The 19002-nt window shown below is 40.3% G+C and overlaps 1 protein-coding gene across 7 annotated transcripts in view; it reads right to left on the minus strand.

Moving 5' to 3' along the window:
* Positions 1-19002, minus strand: part of LOC102224567 (1-phosphatidylinositol 4,5-bisphosphate phosphodiesterase eta-1-like) — an 81207-nt gene that overhangs the window by 4927 nt on the left and 57278 nt on the right. For 6 of the 7 annotated variants that reach the window (XM_023351079.1, XM_023351083.1, XM_023351082.1 and 3 more), the window contains 13 exons: positions 14658-14765; positions 10923-11078; positions 10090-10152; positions 8107-8201; positions 6764-6861; positions 6479-6658; positions 4205-4312; positions 2904-3028; positions 2648-2732; positions 1891-2037; positions 1559-1638; positions 1365-1424; positions 32-422 (listed from right to left, as the gene is read on the minus strand). In XM_023351079.1, coding sequence (XP_023206847.1) covers positions 32-422; positions 1365-1424; positions 1559-1638; positions 1891-2037; positions 2648-2732; positions 2904-3028; positions 4205-4312; positions 6479-6658; positions 6764-6861; positions 8107-8201; positions 10090-10152; positions 10923-11078; positions 14658-14765 — 1696 coding nt within the window. The remainder of the gene's footprint in view (positions 1-31; positions 423-1364; positions 1425-1558; positions 1639-1890; positions 2038-2647; positions 2733-2903; positions 3029-4204; positions 4313-6478; positions 6659-6763; positions 6862-8106; positions 8202-10089; positions 10153-10922; positions 11079-14657; positions 14766-19002) is intronic. The other variant, XM_023351081.1, reaches the window with a different exon arrangement.

Genomic DNA, 19002 nt, shown 5'->3' on the forward strand with positions numbered 1-19002 from the left:
TTTTAACTTGGATTAGTGCAAAAATACCCACCGATGATGGTGTCTGCACCCACATCATGCTGTTCCTTGTCGGGGGAGCAGATTGACAGCTGCCCTTGCAGAAGTCTGTCTAATGGCATGGAAACGGGTCTATGGACAAGAGGGGCTCGAGGTTGAAGTGGCTTCTCTGCCCCTTCTGCCCTCACTGAGAGCCCTTCTCCTCCTGAAGCCCCAGCATCAGTGCCATTCCTGTGATCAGATATCGAAGCCACAGACTCCGATAGCGCCATCTTAGTCTTCTTCCGCCCCTTTGCCGGGGCGCTGGCTGTTCGACGCAGGAGGTGATCACTAATAGAGCGCTTCCGAAGACCGGAGGCGTTCGTGTCCACAGAGGACTTGGAGGAACGGTTGAAGAAACCTCGAATGCCTCGTAGTTGATGACCCTGAGAATAGGTGCATCAGAAATAAGAAATCAGCAAAAGACGCACACAGCTGTAAATGTAACAGACCAGACTGTCACTGAAAGTGAACTTACTTTTGTAATTAAATTCAAAGAGTGAAAGGAAACGTTGTCCATTTAGATGATTATCACATTGCATCATTATAACTTGCAGCTCATAAAACCCAAAATACAGTTTCTCAGCTGATTTAAATATTAAATAAGACAAATTAAAAAAAAAATGTTATTGTGGGATTGTCGGCTGACTGAAAACAGAGTTTCTGAAGGGTCTTAAGAAGTCATTAAAGTCATAACTTTGACAGGCCTAAAAAGTCTCGACGTGACTTGTATAGCTATATATTTCTTCTTCCATCAAGTACTTTTACGCATTTATTTACTTTAGAAGTGCACAACCATCAATAATTGATTCCCTCTGCGGTAGTTGCTACAAAGGAATTGTTATGGAAGAAAAAAACTCCTAAATACCAACATAAAAATGTTCCCTATACAACTTTAATATATTAAAGTTTTGCAAATGTACTCTTACACATCCTTATCATACACTGTAAAAACAAATGCACTTCTGACATGCAGAACACAAGCTTTTACACGTCATAAAAGTGAATGAAAATGAGCGAATCAACGAGTGAATTTTATGGACACATGTAGACGCTCGTGAGCTGAACTTGCATGCTTTTAAAAACACTTCCTATAGATGGCAACCTTACACTTCAGGTACAGCAAATGTGATGCAAGAAGCTGTTTATTTGTGCATGCATGCCATGCTGTTACCATTTTGTAACAATGATGGGATAAAACCAACAAATTTGGCAAGCAGATTGCGAGCTGACTAAAATTCAGCCACCAACATTTCCTTTGGATGTACAACTGCACACAAACTGCATGCATTGCTTTTCCATGCAGAGAGCTCAGGGGCTCCATATACCTTGCTGGATCCTAAAAAGTGCATTATGGTAAAGCTTGGGTTCAGGACAAGAGGGCTCCACTGGAGAGAGAAAATAGTGGAAGGAGCAGAGCCTCAGTTGACTGATGTGTTGAGAAGGAATGACACGTGTTTCTCTCCATGATATAATTTCAGCTGGCAAAAGAGACTAAAGGCAAACGCTGGGGAGCCCTTACCTTCCCATAGACATCATGCACTGACACGTGCACAAAGATGGACGCCTCAGTCAGGCCCTCCAGGTAGACATGTCTGTAACCTGTGTTGTGAAATAAAATATATTAAGGAGAAGGCGCGTTTAAGAACAATTGTCATCACACTGTCGGTTGTAAGATAGCCGTCTGAGAGGTTAGGATTAATTATAGTGAACATTGTGAAATCATGTTACCCGATAATATAACCCCATTGTTTTTAAACAGCAAGAGTAAATCACAAAGTGATGCATTTAAGTACATATATCACAGGGCCTCAATTAAGCATTAAGCAGAATACGGCAGAGTTGTGCACAGACCAGGCATCAGGCTACTGAAGGCAACAGTCCGTTGACCAATGAAGTCTCGTCCAATCGGGTCGTGGTCCCAGACAAGGAAACGCACAAGAGCCAGCTCAGCCATATGAAGTGTGAAGGACAGAGTCTCCTCCCACACTGGATTAAAACCTGAGGACGATGTACGTTCACAGTGATTAGGATCTGCATCATTTCTGCATCTCTTGAATTACGCTTTTGCAAAGGCTGATACTGTAGTAACACAAATGATGTACTCTGTTTCAGTGATCACTGCCTGCGTTGGTAACCTAATCTTAAAAAAAAAAAGATGTCAAGGTTTGATGATTGCTTAATCATTTTCTTTCTCCACAGAAACGACAAAGAAATGTTGAAACCATCCGCAGCTCACATATAAGATTGACGTCAATTGTAGCTTGGAATGCAAGCTGGATTTATGTGGTGTTATGCTAACTGCTGATATCCATACAAGTCAATAAAAATGACTTTTATTCCACTCTAGGCATTCAAACACTGCAGAAACATGCTCGACTGCATAGTAAAAATCAAAACCGCACAACTATGACATTGCCCTTACAAAACCCACGCTACATTTTTACAATGCAACTACCTAACTACAATTACATATTAGCATGAATTGTTTATGTGTAATATGAAGTAAAATGTTTCAAAAACCTTTAGAGCCAATAAAATCTAGCACTAAATCCAAGTAAACATTGCAGAGACACAAGGCCACTGACTCATTCGAGTGTGTTTTGCTTACCGTTGTCATCAACAACTCTCGTCTGTTCCTTGCAGCAGTCAATGGGCAAACCAATGATCTCCACTTCAACGAATGGATCGATGATCTGAAGGCGGCAGAGATAATCAAAATTCTCCTTTTATTTATGCTGTGAGCAAGTTTTACGTTCCCGAGCAGTGGCGCGCAAGAGAACAAGTGTGTGCAGAAACAATTATGCTCGTCAAAAGACAGAATGACAGATGGAGAATGTGAGAACGCCGAGTTGCTCTGCCTTTACCTCGCCGCGGTCCCCCAGCATGGAGTCCGGTGGTTTGGGCAGCTGCTGTCCACTAATGATCTTGAGTATGAGCTGTTTCTTGGGGTAAGCTGGAAGTGGGTCATCACTGAATGGGTTGAAGGAGCCTACAGGGAGTAAAAGATGGCAGAGCAGCAACTTTAATTAATGTCATCATTTAATCCTAACATTAGGCCCTCTGTCCCGTCATTTCCTCTGAGGGAACGTTTTTGTCTGGGCTTTTCCCACAATCTACAAGCCTTTACAGCTCTCCGGTTATGTAAAAAACACACTGTATATTGCAGCATATCACCTCAGATTCTACATTTTAGGATTGTTTTGTTGAATCACACACAATGTTGTAATATATTTGCTATCTTGGTTTTACCAAACTTAAAGCAGTTTCACTTTCAGCAATGTGGGGTTTCTGAGATGTACCGCATTTTCATTTTGATTTGAGAGACTTCCTCTGTTTCCTCTAGAACAATAACGGGTTGTGCCAAGTTTTTCCTCATCGGCCGAGATAGAAGTGTTGAAAGTCCACACCAGGAGTCAGTCCGTCCTGCACAACAAATTCTGCAGAGTTAAATCAACTATGCCAAGTCTACTTGGTCCTTTTCAGAAATGGCATTAATTTACCTCTTACAGAATTATTTCAACCATAGTTTGAGTAGTTATAACTACTTCAAGTGTTAAAATTACTCAATTTCTTGAGTAAAATTAACACCTATTCTGATAAGGACCAAATAGACTCGGCATAGTTGATTAAACTCTGCAGAATTTGTTCTGTAAGCAACAACTTGATTTTGGTTCACACAGTGAAGAAGGTCAGTTCTTTCTCTAGCGGTGGTTCCGGTCCAGAAAGCTGCCAAATCACAGACACTTCAGAAACATTGGATTTCTCAATTTTTCCGCTTGTCTCTTTCAGATCAATTGGGTATTAGTGATCAGATTTCTAAGCCATTAAAACTCTCTAAACTCAAGAGAGATGGTAAAATTCTCCAAGTAAGAAAAGCAAATAAGATTTTGAACATTCGGTTTTTTGTGATTCTCCTTGCAAGTTGCAAGTCCAGCAATAGTATCTTCACTGTAATCTTGGTGCTTTTGACTTTAATCCCTGGTGAAAAGACTACAATTTGATTGAAAATAAAAGAAATTCTTAAGTATGTTGTTTTTTCTTGCAACACTTAACTGAAATGTAATTATACCTCATAATTGGATAAATATACCACCTCCACAGCCTCACTAATAAACTGTATCTGTATTTTGGTATTTTTGGGATTATTCGGTGCATGGTTTTTTACCTTTACACATGGGAGGGGGCTTGAGGACGTAACCAATATCTCCATTCACCATGAACTTGGATCTGTTGAGCTGCATCATCCTCCCGTCTGTTTGATAGTTTAATGCAACTAGAAAAACAAAAAACACACACAAAAAACCATCCAGTTAGTTATGAAATTTCACCTAAACGCCACCTCCACTTTGATACATGAGTCTGCATTGAGGTGTAAATTTAAAAAATAGCTAATTCTCAGTTTGCTTATAGGGTGAAGCAGGGTTTATATTCATGGCTTCGGGCCGGGTTTGGCCAAAACTACTTTCTTTATGGTCATGTCGGACCGGGCTCGGGCTTCTGTGATGAGTTTAATAAGCCTCCAATACAAACAGCACAGACAAGACCAAACGTAATATAAAGTTGTGTTAATCTACTTGTCATAGTTTAAAACATGTTTAGGTAGTTCAACATGTTGAGGACAGCAAGAAAATAAGGTGCGGACGTTCATTGGACTGTAACAAGCACAGCGCACTGCATAATAGATGCGCTCGCTGCCCCGCCCTGCGTCGCTCCTATCAACTACACATCCCAGATGATTTGCACTTGACTCACCCCGAGGTTACAACAAGCGACAAAATGGAGCTGGAAGATGCTCAACCCAAGCTAAAAACGGCAAAAGTTACGCTTTCTACTCAAATAGTGGCCTAAAAATGAAAGCAGTAAAATCTTAACGAAAATAATATGTTGGGTTTACTTTGGGTCCAGGCGTATAATTAAAGTTAATTATTGGGTTGGATCGGGTCAGAGTTTTTAGGCCCAGGCTAAAATCTGATATGAAGGTCGGAGATACTAACCTGAAAAGGGAAAAAGTCGTCATCACTGCTTAAACTTCATAGCAGTGGAAGGTGGCCTTGAAATGACCCTAGTCGTAAATATTCCTGTGATTATTTTAACCACAGCAGAAAAGCAAAGCTGCACAATAATACCAAACTCAAAGCAGACAATTGCATCAGTTTTGTTACAGGTCAGATTCTCAAAAACCAAAACATAACCAAGAAGTAGCAGCAAGATGGCAAACATCCAAACAAGCTTTTTGCAGAAAGACGGAACAAAAGTGCCTGAAACCAGAACTGAAAACAGTTCTGCAGTCTTCAAAAGCTGTGTGCTAAAGGGGAGACGGATGAAGGTAAGGCACACAAACCATTGCTTTAGGGGTTTTTTTACCCATTTTTCATCAGCAAAAGAGAGAAAGAATGTTGTGATTGTTCTTAAAATATTAATGAAATGTGCCGTGACTGCTTCACCTTGTGAAATATTTTTGCAGAGCTCCCGCTTTGTACTGTCTGACTTGCTTTCTGCTCTGTCTTGTTTCATTTAACTACTTCTACCTATTTATTATCATTTTCACCCATTGTCTTCTTCAGTATGTAAGGTTTACTTTTATCTCTTTTCAAGCGTCTAGTCTTAGATTTAGAATTTTTGTGTAGCAAAAACGTAACAATTTCTTATTTGTTTTTAATATCATGCTCAACCTTACATTTTCACTTAACTAAGTGATTAAATATGAAATTTATCACTACAGAGCCCTTTGCCGTGTTTAAAAGTTTCCTGTTTTCCATCAGATGCTTCTTGTCTGAGTTTGATTTTGGTTCATCATCCAAAAACAAGAGTCATTACATGAAGTCATCTGTGTAAACACGTTTCACCCCAAAGCTTATCCCAGAATTAGACATTAAAGTTGAATGCCATTAAGTGGATAGACAGTACCATCTGAATATTGTCTTAATAAATATGTGAAATATAATGTCTTTAATTCTTAACACGTGACTTATTGTTAATAAAAGTTTTGTAGTGCATTGCAAAAGTATTAACACTTGTTAAACTTTTTCATATTTTAATGCATTTTATCAGGATTAAATGTGACAGGCCAGATTATCGTGCGTAGTTCTGTGATTCCTAATTCACAATATTGTTTAGAAATTAGTCTGATATGCATTTGCAGTCTCACGTGAAAGCCACCGTTGGAGACGCAAGCTATATGTTTGCGATACAAGGTGCTGTGATCAGCAACTTAAACACACCATCCCCTTTGTGAAACATGGAAATGGCAGCTTTAAACTTTTGGGATGCTTTTCTTTAGCCGTGACAAGAACGTTGGTCCTTTAGAACCTCAATAGCACCTAATTGTCTTTGAGATTTAGCTACTGACTGAAACATAACAAAAAAAAGCAAAAGACAGTTTGAGAGGTTTGAATAATTTCAGGTAGTAAAATCTTAAATAGACAATTCAACTTCTCACCCAACTGACAACCAACGTTCCAGTAGAACTGTGGGTTAAAATTAGACGAGTCGATGCGATAGGCCGAGGGGTAAATCCTCGACAGCTGCCTCTGGTTGAAAGCCAGGAACTGCTCGGCCCTGTGATTGACCAGAGATTGGGCTCTGGTCTCACTGAAAGACAAAACGTCACCTGGAGTCCCTAAAAAACAACAACAACAGAGGCAGGGAGTGAGAAAATGTCCACAGGGGGTTGAGAAGCATTGCAATTTACGGCTTGTGTGTGTAGGTGTCGGTTTTGTTTCACCTTCATTTAAGCACTCCTGCGAGGCGACAGAATTGGTGAACACCACCAGGTTTGACAGATCTCGACTTAGTTTCATTGTCTTCCTCTTCCGTCCGCCCCTGAAAATACATTTTGAAACACAAGACAGGGGAGCGATCAGATAGACTGTGGTCAGTCTCACTGACCCATTTACAGAGGAAATTCGTGGCAGGGTAGAGAGGATTGTCCATAAGAAGCAGCTTGCGAACCACAGGAAAGAGCATCAAAGGCAAAAAGCTTAATGGGAACCAGCACACACGCTGTGCCGCAATACTCTCTCATTATTGCACGAGTGCATCTACAAATCACGCATATACGTTCTCAGACAAACACAGTCAGACGCATTTAAGGGAGCTGAGATAATTCCCGAAGACATTCATACATGAATCATCGAACAGGAACAGAGAGCAGAAGGAGGAAAACTTGAACAAAGATTAAGAAATAACAGTGAGCTGAAAATTCTTGTTCGATCAATTTATACTCACAAAGAACCGGCTTAATCTAAACGTCTACCAGGAAATACAACAGAATATGAATTCAGGTGAAACAGCGGCAAAGCGAGAAGAAGCAATCAAAGCGAGAAGAGTCACACAAAGATGGAATATGCAACATAAAAAACAGAATAAAAAACAACAAACTGCACAGTAAGGGCAACAATTCAACACAAATATTGTGAAAGTATAAAAAGTAGCATTTTCTGGTCCAAAGAAATGTGCAACTGAGTAGATTAATTTGCATATGTGTGTGTGTGTGTGGGTTTAAGCATTAAAAAAGACAAGCTATTTCCAATAAAAACTGTACAACAGTAGAGATGAGCAGACACCAGCAGCAATGTTATTCAGTGATTAAAACTGTGTAAATAAAATTAAGGTTTGGCTGTAATAAGTTGAAACAACAGCATTACTGTAGCCTAAAAAATATATATATAATAAAATAGGGCAGGTGGCTATTCTTCTGTTTATTCTACACCGTGTTCCAAATTATTATGCAAATTGGATGTAAGTGTCATAAAGATTAAAATTGTTGTTGTGCTCTTAAATCTATAGATGGTATTGTGTGCCAGGGCTCTTTGAATATGTTATTAGAGGTCATAAAGTGTGTAAACTAAGAAGCAGAGTTCACTATATGTTGATGACAGTTTGGGATTTTTAACATGATATAAATAAAAGACTTGATTAATATTTTATGCTCTATGCTTCCTTTTCAGTGGGCCCGTCTGGCCAACCCTATGAAATGTTCTGGGGGCGCCACTGCGAGGCGGCAGCCTTCAAGCCATTCGCTTGTCCCCGACTGTGAGCGTTGTGGTGAAGCAGTTGGAAGGTCACCTGTTGAATTGTCCGCCAGCCTCTCTCCCAGACCTTTCCTGAACCTCTTCCTCCTTCTCCACGCTTTGACATGCCAGCCTGGACTTGGAGTGCCTCTGGAAGTGTTGAAACACACATAAGTAAGTTAAAAATCAGAAATCTATCCTCTGTTATGTAGGTATGCTCTGCTTTCAGCTGACAACCTGGAAAATCTGCTAAATATATGACACACCATGTATGAAGCCGCCTACTCGATCCCAGCCCGGCGGTTCTTCAGTGGCCAGAGGGCTGTAGCACCAGTGTCTCTAGTGAATTATGTCCGTCATAATAAATAGACGCTGCTGTGTGCTGTAGCAGTTTGAATGTGTGTTATAAAAATAGCAACAGTATTTCATTTCTTTAAGAGAGGAACCTTCCTGGAGTGAAGGGGGGCTGAGAAGATTAGAAATGTTTAGTAATTATAGTGTTTAGATTTCCAACAAACACGCCACAGTGTGTGTGTGTGTGTGTGTGCGTGTGTGTGTGCGTGCGTGCGTGTGTGTGTGTGTGTGCGTGTGTGTGTGTGTGTGTGTGTGGGTGTGTGGGCGTGCACATTTGTATACAGTACTCACACGCACGCACACACAACCACTGACACAGACGTGGGAGGGCACATGATATGCAAAGAGGGAGGCATAAAAGACTGAAGTGGAAACCTGAGTGTGTAAATGCAGGAGGGAAAAGAGGATAGAAAAATCCTGCGAGAGGATGGAATGTGGCTAATAACAAAAAGTTTGAGCTACGAAATCAATATTTCACATTTGTAATGGGAAATCCTTCATCAAAGACGAAGACGACATCGGAGCAACTTTTAATTAATACAACATATTTAGATCTGCATTATTATGCGAATGGTAGATTTCTCTATTGTTTTCTGAAATGAATACGATCGACGATTAATGGCATGAAATTATGCTACCTCCCATTCAAAATGTCTGTCAGTGCTTTATATGATAATTTTTCTTATCTTTTAACATTTAGATTTTTTTTTTTTTAAATGAGTCAGTCCACACTTTAGGAAGGAAGGAAGGAAGGAAGGAAGGAAGGAAGGAAAGAAGGAAGGAAGGAAGGAAACCAAGGAGAGAGAGAAACATGAAAAACTGAAGGAGCGCAAAGAAAAACAGAAGAAAAGACAGAAGTGGAGCACAGTCATACAAGAGGAAGCTAAAAAAGGACGGGAAAGACAGAGGAAGACAGAATGATAAAAAAGAAGGGAAGGAGACGTGAGAAGAAAAACAAAATGACACAAGGACAGACGGACACTGGGAAAGAAGGAGACTTAAATAAACGAGGAAGAAAAGATAGAAAGAAAGAAGGAAGAGAGGTATTAGCAAAACCAAAGAAAGGAAAGGACACAAGGAAAGATGGGAAAAGGAAAATTGGAAGGAATAAGGAAGAAGTTACAAATGACAGAATAGTACATGTGAGGAATTACGGCAGGAATCAAGAAAGTAAAGAACCAAGGAAGGACAAAACTGAAAAGACGCACTGAAGGAGAGATGGGAGGACACAAGGACGCAAAGAAAGCATGTAAAAAATAAAGGAAAGGAAGGAAGCAGGGAGTGAAAGAAGGAGTAATACAACAAAGGGCCTTTTGAGTGAAAGGAAATATTACACAAGGAAAGCAGGGATGTGAGAAGAAATGTGTAACTTTGGGAAGACAGAAGGAAGAAAGGAAAAACACTAAAAAACAAATGTAAGGCAAAAAAAGAATAATGTCTGCAAAGTTTTCTAGGAAAGGAAAACTTTTAAAAGGATGAAACATTAAACATCAGCAAACAATACAATACTGCGATTGAACCAGCCAACCAGTTATGTCAATGTTTTTTGGTGAACACAAGCAACATATTCCTGACTCTCTTCCGCTAAACTAAATTTCAATGAACCTCTCCACAAACACATCAAAAGGAAGAAGAAATGTTTAAAAAAAAAAAAACAGAGAAAGCCCGTCTTCCTGTGTCTTACCTTCTGTTTGAATGTTGTGATGAGGGATCTGCTTTGGGATTTCTTCAGAACTCCTTTTGAGCTCTGAACAAAGAAGAAGAACAAAAAAAAGGAGAAAAGATATTCAGGGCCTCCTTTTCTACCTCGCCAAGCACTTATTTTTTTTTTTTATTAATATCTGGGTTTTATTAGGTAGTGAAATACCGAACACATTAGCACCTAGATAGTCATTTAAAGCCTAAAACCTCCGAGCTGAAGCAGGCGCAACAAACGGCGCTCAATAAAACATCAGACAGCTGAAGCGAGCCAGTGGGCGAGAGCTGCAAAAACAAACCAGCTAGAAACACTTGGAGAGAAAAAGCCTCAGAGACAGAATGAGGTGAAGGGGATCACCGCCGATGTAGGACTACATTAGAGCGGGTTGGAAGCCCTGGTGCACTACACCCACCGCGCTGAGACGGCAGTCGGGAAACCGAGAATCTCTAAAAATAAGACAAGACGCAAGCAACAAAATGAAATATTAAGCAACATTTCAGGCTTTTTCCTTTTTTTTTTAGGCCGCCTTCACACTCTTCCCGTTTTGACATGCTTCGGACGAAGATGCAGAAACCCCGCGGAGGAGCTCTGCGATCTGTTTGGCGTGTATGTTTGACCAGCGAGTGTGGCAGGAGCTGGTCTGCTCCTTTAGTCCCCGAAACCCTCCTCCTCCGTGACTAACACCATGACCTAGTTTTACTCCCCTCCTCTTCGCTGCGTTCGCTTTACATGTTGACAAAGGGTTTCTCCTCCACGAGTGCGGCTCCCGGAAGCCGCCTCGGGTCTCCTTTGGGCGGGCTGTGTGGCGCGGAGCGTACCTGGCGCAGGTTCTTCTGAAGGCCCTGGTGCGTGGCTCGGAGCAGAGCTCGGATGCTGAAGCTGTCGGTGTCCTCCTTGTCCACGATCCGAGACTCCTTCAGAAGAGAATCCAGTTTCTTTCTGATGTGAGACTCCACTTGGTGATTGCCGTTGCCCTAAGCGGAAGGGCGATGCAAGAGAGCTCAGTTTTCAAGACAGGGGCAAACTGAAACAAATTTCAAAGAGCTGAAAGGAAGTCTCTGACTGCTGGCTAAAATGTCCTTTTCACATTTTGACAGATTGCAACCACAACCTTTCATGGTTGTCCTGAGGAATGTATGTGACTGATGAACTTGGTGAAAGGAAATTATACACAGTATTTTTAAACAAATACACATTTTAAAATTTGGCGTATATTGACTTATTTTAACTCGCCTTGCCTGCTGTTGCATAAGTAACATCTGCCAATCCTTTGGGGTACGTCTTCCAGCTTTGCACATCTAGACAGTAGCTGTGCTTTTCTATAATCTGATCATGTTAAAAAAAAATCACAATTTTGCAATTGTGGTGTTTCTATTAAATAAGAAATGCAATTCGAATCACACATGAATAAGCCTGCTCAAGCGATAAGCCATTAAAAATCATGGATGGTGACACTTGCACAAGTGTTACCATCATCAGCCGTCAGAGGAGAAGCCCTTTGTGTTTGGGAGCAGATGCAAAGTTTTGTGGAAACTGCAGTCTGATATTTTACAGAAGAGCCGACAAACTGAGCTTTTGATGATGCTGTGACACTTCCGGTGGAGCCAGCTGCTCATTTTCCATGAAGGCCAGCGGCGACAAATAAGGGCGTCGCTGCTGTTTGCAAACTGCGAAAAAAGTGCAGTTTTGTAAAATACACAAATGTCGCTGCGGCTGAAAAACCAACTCATCCTAGCGCAAAAATTTTTTTTAATCAAAAACATGAGTTGTTTTGAAACTGGAGTCTGTCCATTTAGCAAATTTATTTTTGCAATTCCAATTTGCACAATTATTTTGGACAATGGATACACAGCTACGGATATTCTTTTTGCCACTTGTTCTATGGAAAGTAACTGAAGTTCAGTCCAATTAGACGAAGAACATCCATGAAGAGCAATTTCCAAGTCTTGTGAAGGAGTCTCAATTAAACTCAGATCCAGACATTAACTGTGTCACTCTAACACATGAATACAGATTTTCTGCTCCTGCTTGTGAGACGGTGGACCACTCAAGTGTCTGGTAGCCTGAATCAAGGTTTCTTTCAGATTGCCCTGTTTTTTGCTTCTTCTTCTTCTTTCCATCTCAACCCAAGTTTCCACAAACTCCGATTAGTTTTTTTATTCCTGCTGAAGAAACGTTTCCTCACAGACTGATGTTGCCACCATATTTCACAGTGGGATGGCGTTTTCAGGTGATGTGGAGTGTTAGATTTTATTTAAGAGTGATAGAGGAAAGAAAGCCAAAGACAAATGCAAACCTAATGTCTTTGTGGAAAACTAAAATCCTAATAAAAGAAATTTATGGTTGCAAGTATGTGGTTGCATTGTGGCAAAATGTGAAAAGTCTAAGGGCTTTGTAATCTTTTTTAAAAAAAAAACTAGGAAGTGCCTAACAGACAAAAACACTAAAATTTTCACTTTTGACTGCGAGTCCAAAGGCAAAGAATAAATTACCCAGAGGTTGAGCAACATTCTGTCATTCTGCAGCATGACGACCTGCAATTACACGTCTGCATCTGCGGTAGTGCCTCTGTTTCTTTGTCTCTCCTTCATTTCATTTAGCACTAAATGTCAGACGACAGTGGCATGCTAATCATTAGCAACAAAACAAAATACATTCTCTCCATACCACGTCCGTCTCTTTCGCATTAACGGTGGGGCGGAAAAAGCTACAAGTTAACGTCTGCTGATCATGTTATATGAAATGCTTGTGAACTCTCACCAAAAGAACAATTTGGGTTACATGTACAAGGTTGGAAGTTGTTTTCTACAGCTGAATCAGAACCAGACTGTCTCGCCCCTTGTTTTGAATTCTTTATCCTTGGTATAAAACTCAAGTGTTGCCTCCGTCTGAAGAGCTTTTCACACAAACCTGCTTCATCATTGATTGTCCTACCAGCTCTCTGTATTGTGCACAATATGTGAATAAACCTGATTGAGTGATTTCACCTGACAGTGCTCGGTAAAATAGCTTTTTTTTTTTACACAACAAAGGCGCGTCAGTCTATTGGTGCAGCGCTAGCAAGTCACTGCTGTTTAAGCGAACTGGTGTAATGAGCAGAAACTCCCAGTAACCTGCCAACATCCCTTTCAAAGCGGCGATGGTCATCTGCTGTGGCATCTGCAGCGCCGCACGTCCAGCTTAATAAAGAAAAACGACGCTACGCTCACTTATGAAACCAAACTGGAGAATAAGACCAGTGCTTTTTCCCCATTTTAAATTGGGAAAGGATGTTCCTGGCACCGCAGTGCCAGACAATATCAACACGATGATGCCTGCGTATGAATATGAAAACGGCGCGCGCACAGCAAGTGAGTGATCCGCATGAATCTGACTTGCAGTGAAAATGTCAGCGATGTTAGTCACGCAGGTGTAAAACCTCATGTCGAATTCAAAAGAGAAATGACAACGCTCCTTTCAGTTTTCACTTTTGTTCTTTTCTACTTGCATCATTAAGCTTTGGTTACTGCTGACAATAATTACCTCAAACGTCGCTGGACAATTACTGAAGTCGTTATCTCCACTACGGCCTCATCAAGATCACATTAACTCACCTCGGTTTTGTTGCCTGTGTAGGATTGAAAACTTTGCTTTGAATCAATTTGTTGACCGAGAAACACGAAGCAGGAAAAGCCGCTCCAATAGACTGATAAACCAAATGCAGATTTTTATTTATTTTGATGTAACAGAGGATTCTGGCTGAAATGCGGTGCAAAGTGACCAGGACAGTTGGGATCTACAAATGGATAGCTTTCTACATTTTATGTATTCAAATACTAAATGATCTGTTTGAATTTCTAATAATTTGTTGGGTTTTTTTGTTAAATTTGTCCTCAAAAGTATTTTTAAATCTTAATCACTTAAGAGGATCCATCTGTCTCCATTTGTCTTAAATGCATGCCAATAATGCATTTTCCGTTTTTTGATTGAGTACTTCTACACAAATCTAAAGTTAAATCTGGAGAGATGAAGTTTTCTTCTAATTTTCTCCCTGTTTTCTCTTTTAAACCAGCATATCTTTTTATTGCGGATTTCAACACATCTGCTGGAGACAATCTGTGCTGAGCCGAGGCATGAAAAATCTGCCGCCTGTCTTTGCCTGTCCTTTATACAAAAATAAAGAAATAAAATGTCGAGTAAAGCTTCAACAACGCTGAAATCAGAACTCTGTGTTCTAGTTTGGCCTTAGCCGCACTGCCACACATCCCGCATTCATCAAATGAAAACTAAACGGAAATGAAAAGGGATATCTAATAACACAATCTATTAAATTAAATTAAAACTGAGCTAATGTCGCAGACGCACAAAGCCGTGAAGCAACTTATTAAGTTTTTGCAATGACTGACGGATTAGTTTAAGATTAGTCTTCTAAATGAAAGATTAACGGAGATTCAAGTGTCACATTTGCATGGCTGACATGTTTGAGAATCTCACTGCCACGATGTTTTAAGACTGAATAAAAGCCATGTCTAAAACATGCTTGGTTAACACACTGCCACATTCCTGTAGCTTACATTGCTGCTCTTGAGTTTGAAGTCCTCTTCAATTTCGTCGGCGCTGTCATCGTCAGACACCTCCCCCTCCTCGGCGTCCGCAGACAGATAGGCAGGCAGGCGCTTCCCCTGGATGGAGAGGAGATGGAGGGAAAGAAGAAAAGAGAGAAACGAACTCGTTTGATCGTCGGATGTTCCACGCTAAGGGCAGCACAGGCCCTCCTTCAGTGTTTTGTTTACATGCCGGAGCCCACGCAGGTCGAACCTCGGGGACGGTTTAAAAATAAAAGCCGAACAATTCGGTGTTACGTATTCCTCCATGCAGGAAGGAGGGAATCTTCACTTTTCCCCACCACTGTCATGTTTTGCTGTCAGTATGGTACTCCGGTACTTAAATGCTGTTTTAGTTTTACATCAGATGGAACAGGATGCTCATCTCCCAAAAAGTCCCAGTTTTATCTCTGGGTGTTTATCGAAAAGTTTTCCAAACGTGTTGGGGGATTATTGAGGTATTTTGCAGCTTGTTTTGTCTCCTATTTACGGTCAACGTTGCTATTTTGTCTTGGAACTCTCCCTATTGTTCGATGATGAGCTTTGTGGTTAAAGCTGCATTATGTAACTTTTATAAACAATATGCGTTCTTTTTATTTGTTAAAACTGTCATCATGTCGTGACAGTATTATGAGTTCCAAATTATTATGTAAATTGGATTAAAGTGTCAAAAAGATTAAATTTTTGTTGTGCTATTAAATTTATAGATGGTATTGTGTGTCAGGGCTCTTTGAATCATTATAATTTCAGAGAGCTGGTTAGTTAGTTTGTCTCATGAGCTCAATTAAAGGAAATCTACTTAAGAAGGATGTTCCACATTATTAAGCAGGCCACAGGTTTCAAGCAATATGGGAAAGAGAAAGGATCTCTGCTAATGAAAATCATCAGATAGTGTAGTGCCGTATGAGAAGGTATGAAAACATTAGATATTTAATGAAAACTGAAGCGTTATCATCGTACTGTGAAGAGATTTGTGGCTGATTCAGAACAAAGATGGTTTGTACAGATAAAGGCAGAATGAGGAAGGTTTCTGTTAGACAAATTTATCAGATTAAGAGAGCAGCTGTTAAAATGCCCTTAAAAAGCAGCAAACAGTTATTTGAAGTTGCTGGAACCTCAAGGTGGAGGATCCTCCAGAGGCTTGTGGTGCATCAACCTACTATTGGGCCACTAACCAGAGCTCACAAGCAGAAACGGTGGCAGTGGGCCCAACACGGCTGTGAAGTCAGGAAGGAGGTGGTGGAGTCATAATGCTGCACATCCAAAGAATGGCCGTTTGCAGTTCTTTATAATCCACAAAATGTTTAGAAAATCTGCTGTGCATAATAATTTAGAACAGTGCATTTTGAGTTTTATATTTTGGAAAAAACTACTGTTCTCACAGGGAGCTTTGTTCAGTAAAATTTGATTTATACTGTAATAGTTCATGACTTGAAAATTATACTGACCATCATTTGCATTGACCATTTAAGAAAATCTGAGAAAATATCACTTGCATAATAATTTGGAACAGAGTGTAATCTGTGAAAAAAAAACCAAGCTCTTGTTTGTGTTTTGGTTAGAAACAACCAATAAGGGCCAGCAGGAAGCTCTTGGCGCTGTCAGTCATGCACGTGTATGTGCTGCACAACGTCCTAATGGCGGAGAATCAACTTACCGTTACAGGAAAACCATCATCGGTGGCTATGCTAACAAGACTGAACATTCAGGACAGGTTTTTAATGTAGGAAGCTTGCCGTAGCCTGGCAGTGCATAGACATCACTAAGACCCTCCTCCTGGCTCTGATTGGTTGTTTCTGACCAAGTGGTTTATCTCTGCAAATGGGCATTAGGGCCACAGAGGAAGACGCAGAGGAGATGGATATTTTTCAGAGATTATCTGTCTCATATAACCATCAAAGATAATATTTAGGCGTGACAAAAAAAATGCAACACCTGTAAAGAAGCAAATACTTTCTCACAGTACCGTACACTAGGTAACCTTAGTGTCCATGATGGTCTTTTATCTGAATTTACAGCCATAGTGAAAACAAATTCTGCCACATTTAGGCACTCAAGAGGGCACATGCTGTATCTCTTACTCAGGAAAACACGTACATCAGCAGAATCCCCATGAAAGTCCCTAAGAAGCTATTTGGACGCACTGAAGGCCCATTAGTGAGCCATTCTCAAAGTGTGAGTGGGAGTCAGGATTTTCCAAGCGTCTTCTAATAAAAGCTGGAGGCTTAAAGCTTCCTGCGGTACATTTACCCGCCCTCCCGGCCAGCCACCGCTGCCACAAGCAGTCTATCACCTTCCTGTCTACGTGTGATGGTTCAAAAACCTTTTTATTAAATATCTCTTTCTGCGCTGCTGTGCCATCCCGGCTCTGCCGGTCCACAGGGCAAACGAGAGGCAGAAAGGAGGAGAAGAAAGAAGGGGGCAGTAAAAGGCCTTTGTAGAAAATCAATATTGCTCTTCTTTTCCTTTTTTTTCCAAAGACATCTGACCTGAAGCGAACAAACCAGGAATCCAACAATACAGACCGTCCTTGCACAACAGACAAAGACTGTTTATCTGATTATCTAATAATTGTTGAAAGCCTTCAGTAATCTAGATGTGATGTTTGATGCCACCGAAGCAACGTCCGATTTATTTTCCTAACCGCGCTCGGCTGACTTCGAGTGCAGGTCTGTCAAACGCGACGCACCGCTTCTCTTCCTGAGCACCTGTCTGTTTCAGAGCGTGGCAGGTGCTCAGGAAGAGATAAGCATGTGAGGCTCAGACATGACATTTATTTCAAATAAGCATACAGACGGACCTGCGCTGCTTCCCAGCCCGTGTGCTTCCCTCAGTAATGTTGTCAGGTAAGGCAGACCGCATGTTGAGGTTTTCAGCTTTAAGCCCCCGTACAAGCTTTCTGTTCTACGGTAATGTAATAAATAGGAAAGCCTTAGATAAGATAAGTCTTAAATGTAAAAAAAACAACAACAAAAAAACACTTAATTTGGTGTAAAAATTAAAACTTGAAAAGATCAGTTCAAAAGATGGTAGAATTATTTGCAGGTCATTTGCAGATTTTGACTTTTAGCAACTTTTGTATGTTTTTTATGAGGCAAACAAAATAAAATCAAACTTGAGAGGTTCTGGTCCCGTTTTTCTCAGACTAAGCATCCACTCTGAGTCAATATCTCTTCAGGCTTTCTGAAAGTCGTTTTACCTCCTTTTTAAACAATTTCTGGTCAGCACCTCACTGTTTTGAAGAAAATGTTTGCTTGTTAAGCCACTAAGCTTAGATGCGTCGACCTTTCAGGCACAGCTAGGCTCCAAAACCCAAAGGATGAAAAACAACAGTAAAAACGTATCATTTTAAAGTAAATTTTTAGGCACTTTGTCACCAGTGGGCTGTACAAAGACATAATTTATTTAACTGAACCAATTAAAAATACAAAAACAAAAAAAAACAGAGTTTGAACTTCAAAATTAAAAGTTTGTCCAGAGTAATTGATGCGATACTTTTAAACGTTCAGCATCCGGATTCCTGACCATCTGTGGTTTGCAAAACTGATTTATAGACTTTGAACGTCGATGTAATAAACCCGTGTTTATTCCGCATAATTTAACATTTATTCCCTTATGACGACACTCCCAGAGAAAATGAAATAGTATCGGCTGCAGCAACCTCCTGTCTTGAGCCGGATTGTTTGCATTGCTTTTTTCATTTGATAAGTGAAATCAAAATATGTTGGGTTTTTGTTGCTCAGGCAGTCGTTCTCTGATATCAGAATTTGAAAATAATATGTAACATGTGAATGTGACAAAAAAGTAAAGATATGGAAATTTGTAAGGGGCCAAATATATTTGTGAATACATTTGCTTGAATTAAGTGCTGGAGCAGGAAAACTGTAAACTTTAGCAAATCAGTTTATGGGGAGAAAAGAATCGGAACGAAACAGGTGACTTTCTAGGAGCTATTAGCTAAAATCTGGCAGGCCATGAATCCTTTGTCAGATCTAAAGGTTTTAGGTTTGAACATTTTGATTTGTCCTCCATTTCTCATATTTCTTAAACAATATGCTTCCATGGCCTGGTGCAAAAACTGGACGGAAAAAAAAACTTTGAAAAACCTTCAGAAGGCTTGTACAACTCTTAAGACGACTTTAAAAGAATCACATCAAAGTCTGAGTCTTTGATCGCGGTAAAGTAAAAAGAATATAGGGACGCCTTTATAATTTTGCGCAGCATTGTGTTTTTTTCAACTTATTACAAACACTAAGCAACTAAAGAGGATTAATTAGCATCGGTATTTTTCAGAATTGCAAATGAAAATTTCTTA

This window comes from Xiphophorus maculatus, chromosome 18 (genome assembly GCF_002775205.1).
Source record: "Xiphophorus maculatus strain JP 163 A chromosome 18, X_maculatus-5.0-male, whole genome shotgun sequence".
In the NCBI taxonomy this organism is placed as follows: Eukaryota; Metazoa; Chordata; class Actinopteri; order Cyprinodontiformes; family Poeciliidae; genus Xiphophorus; species Xiphophorus maculatus.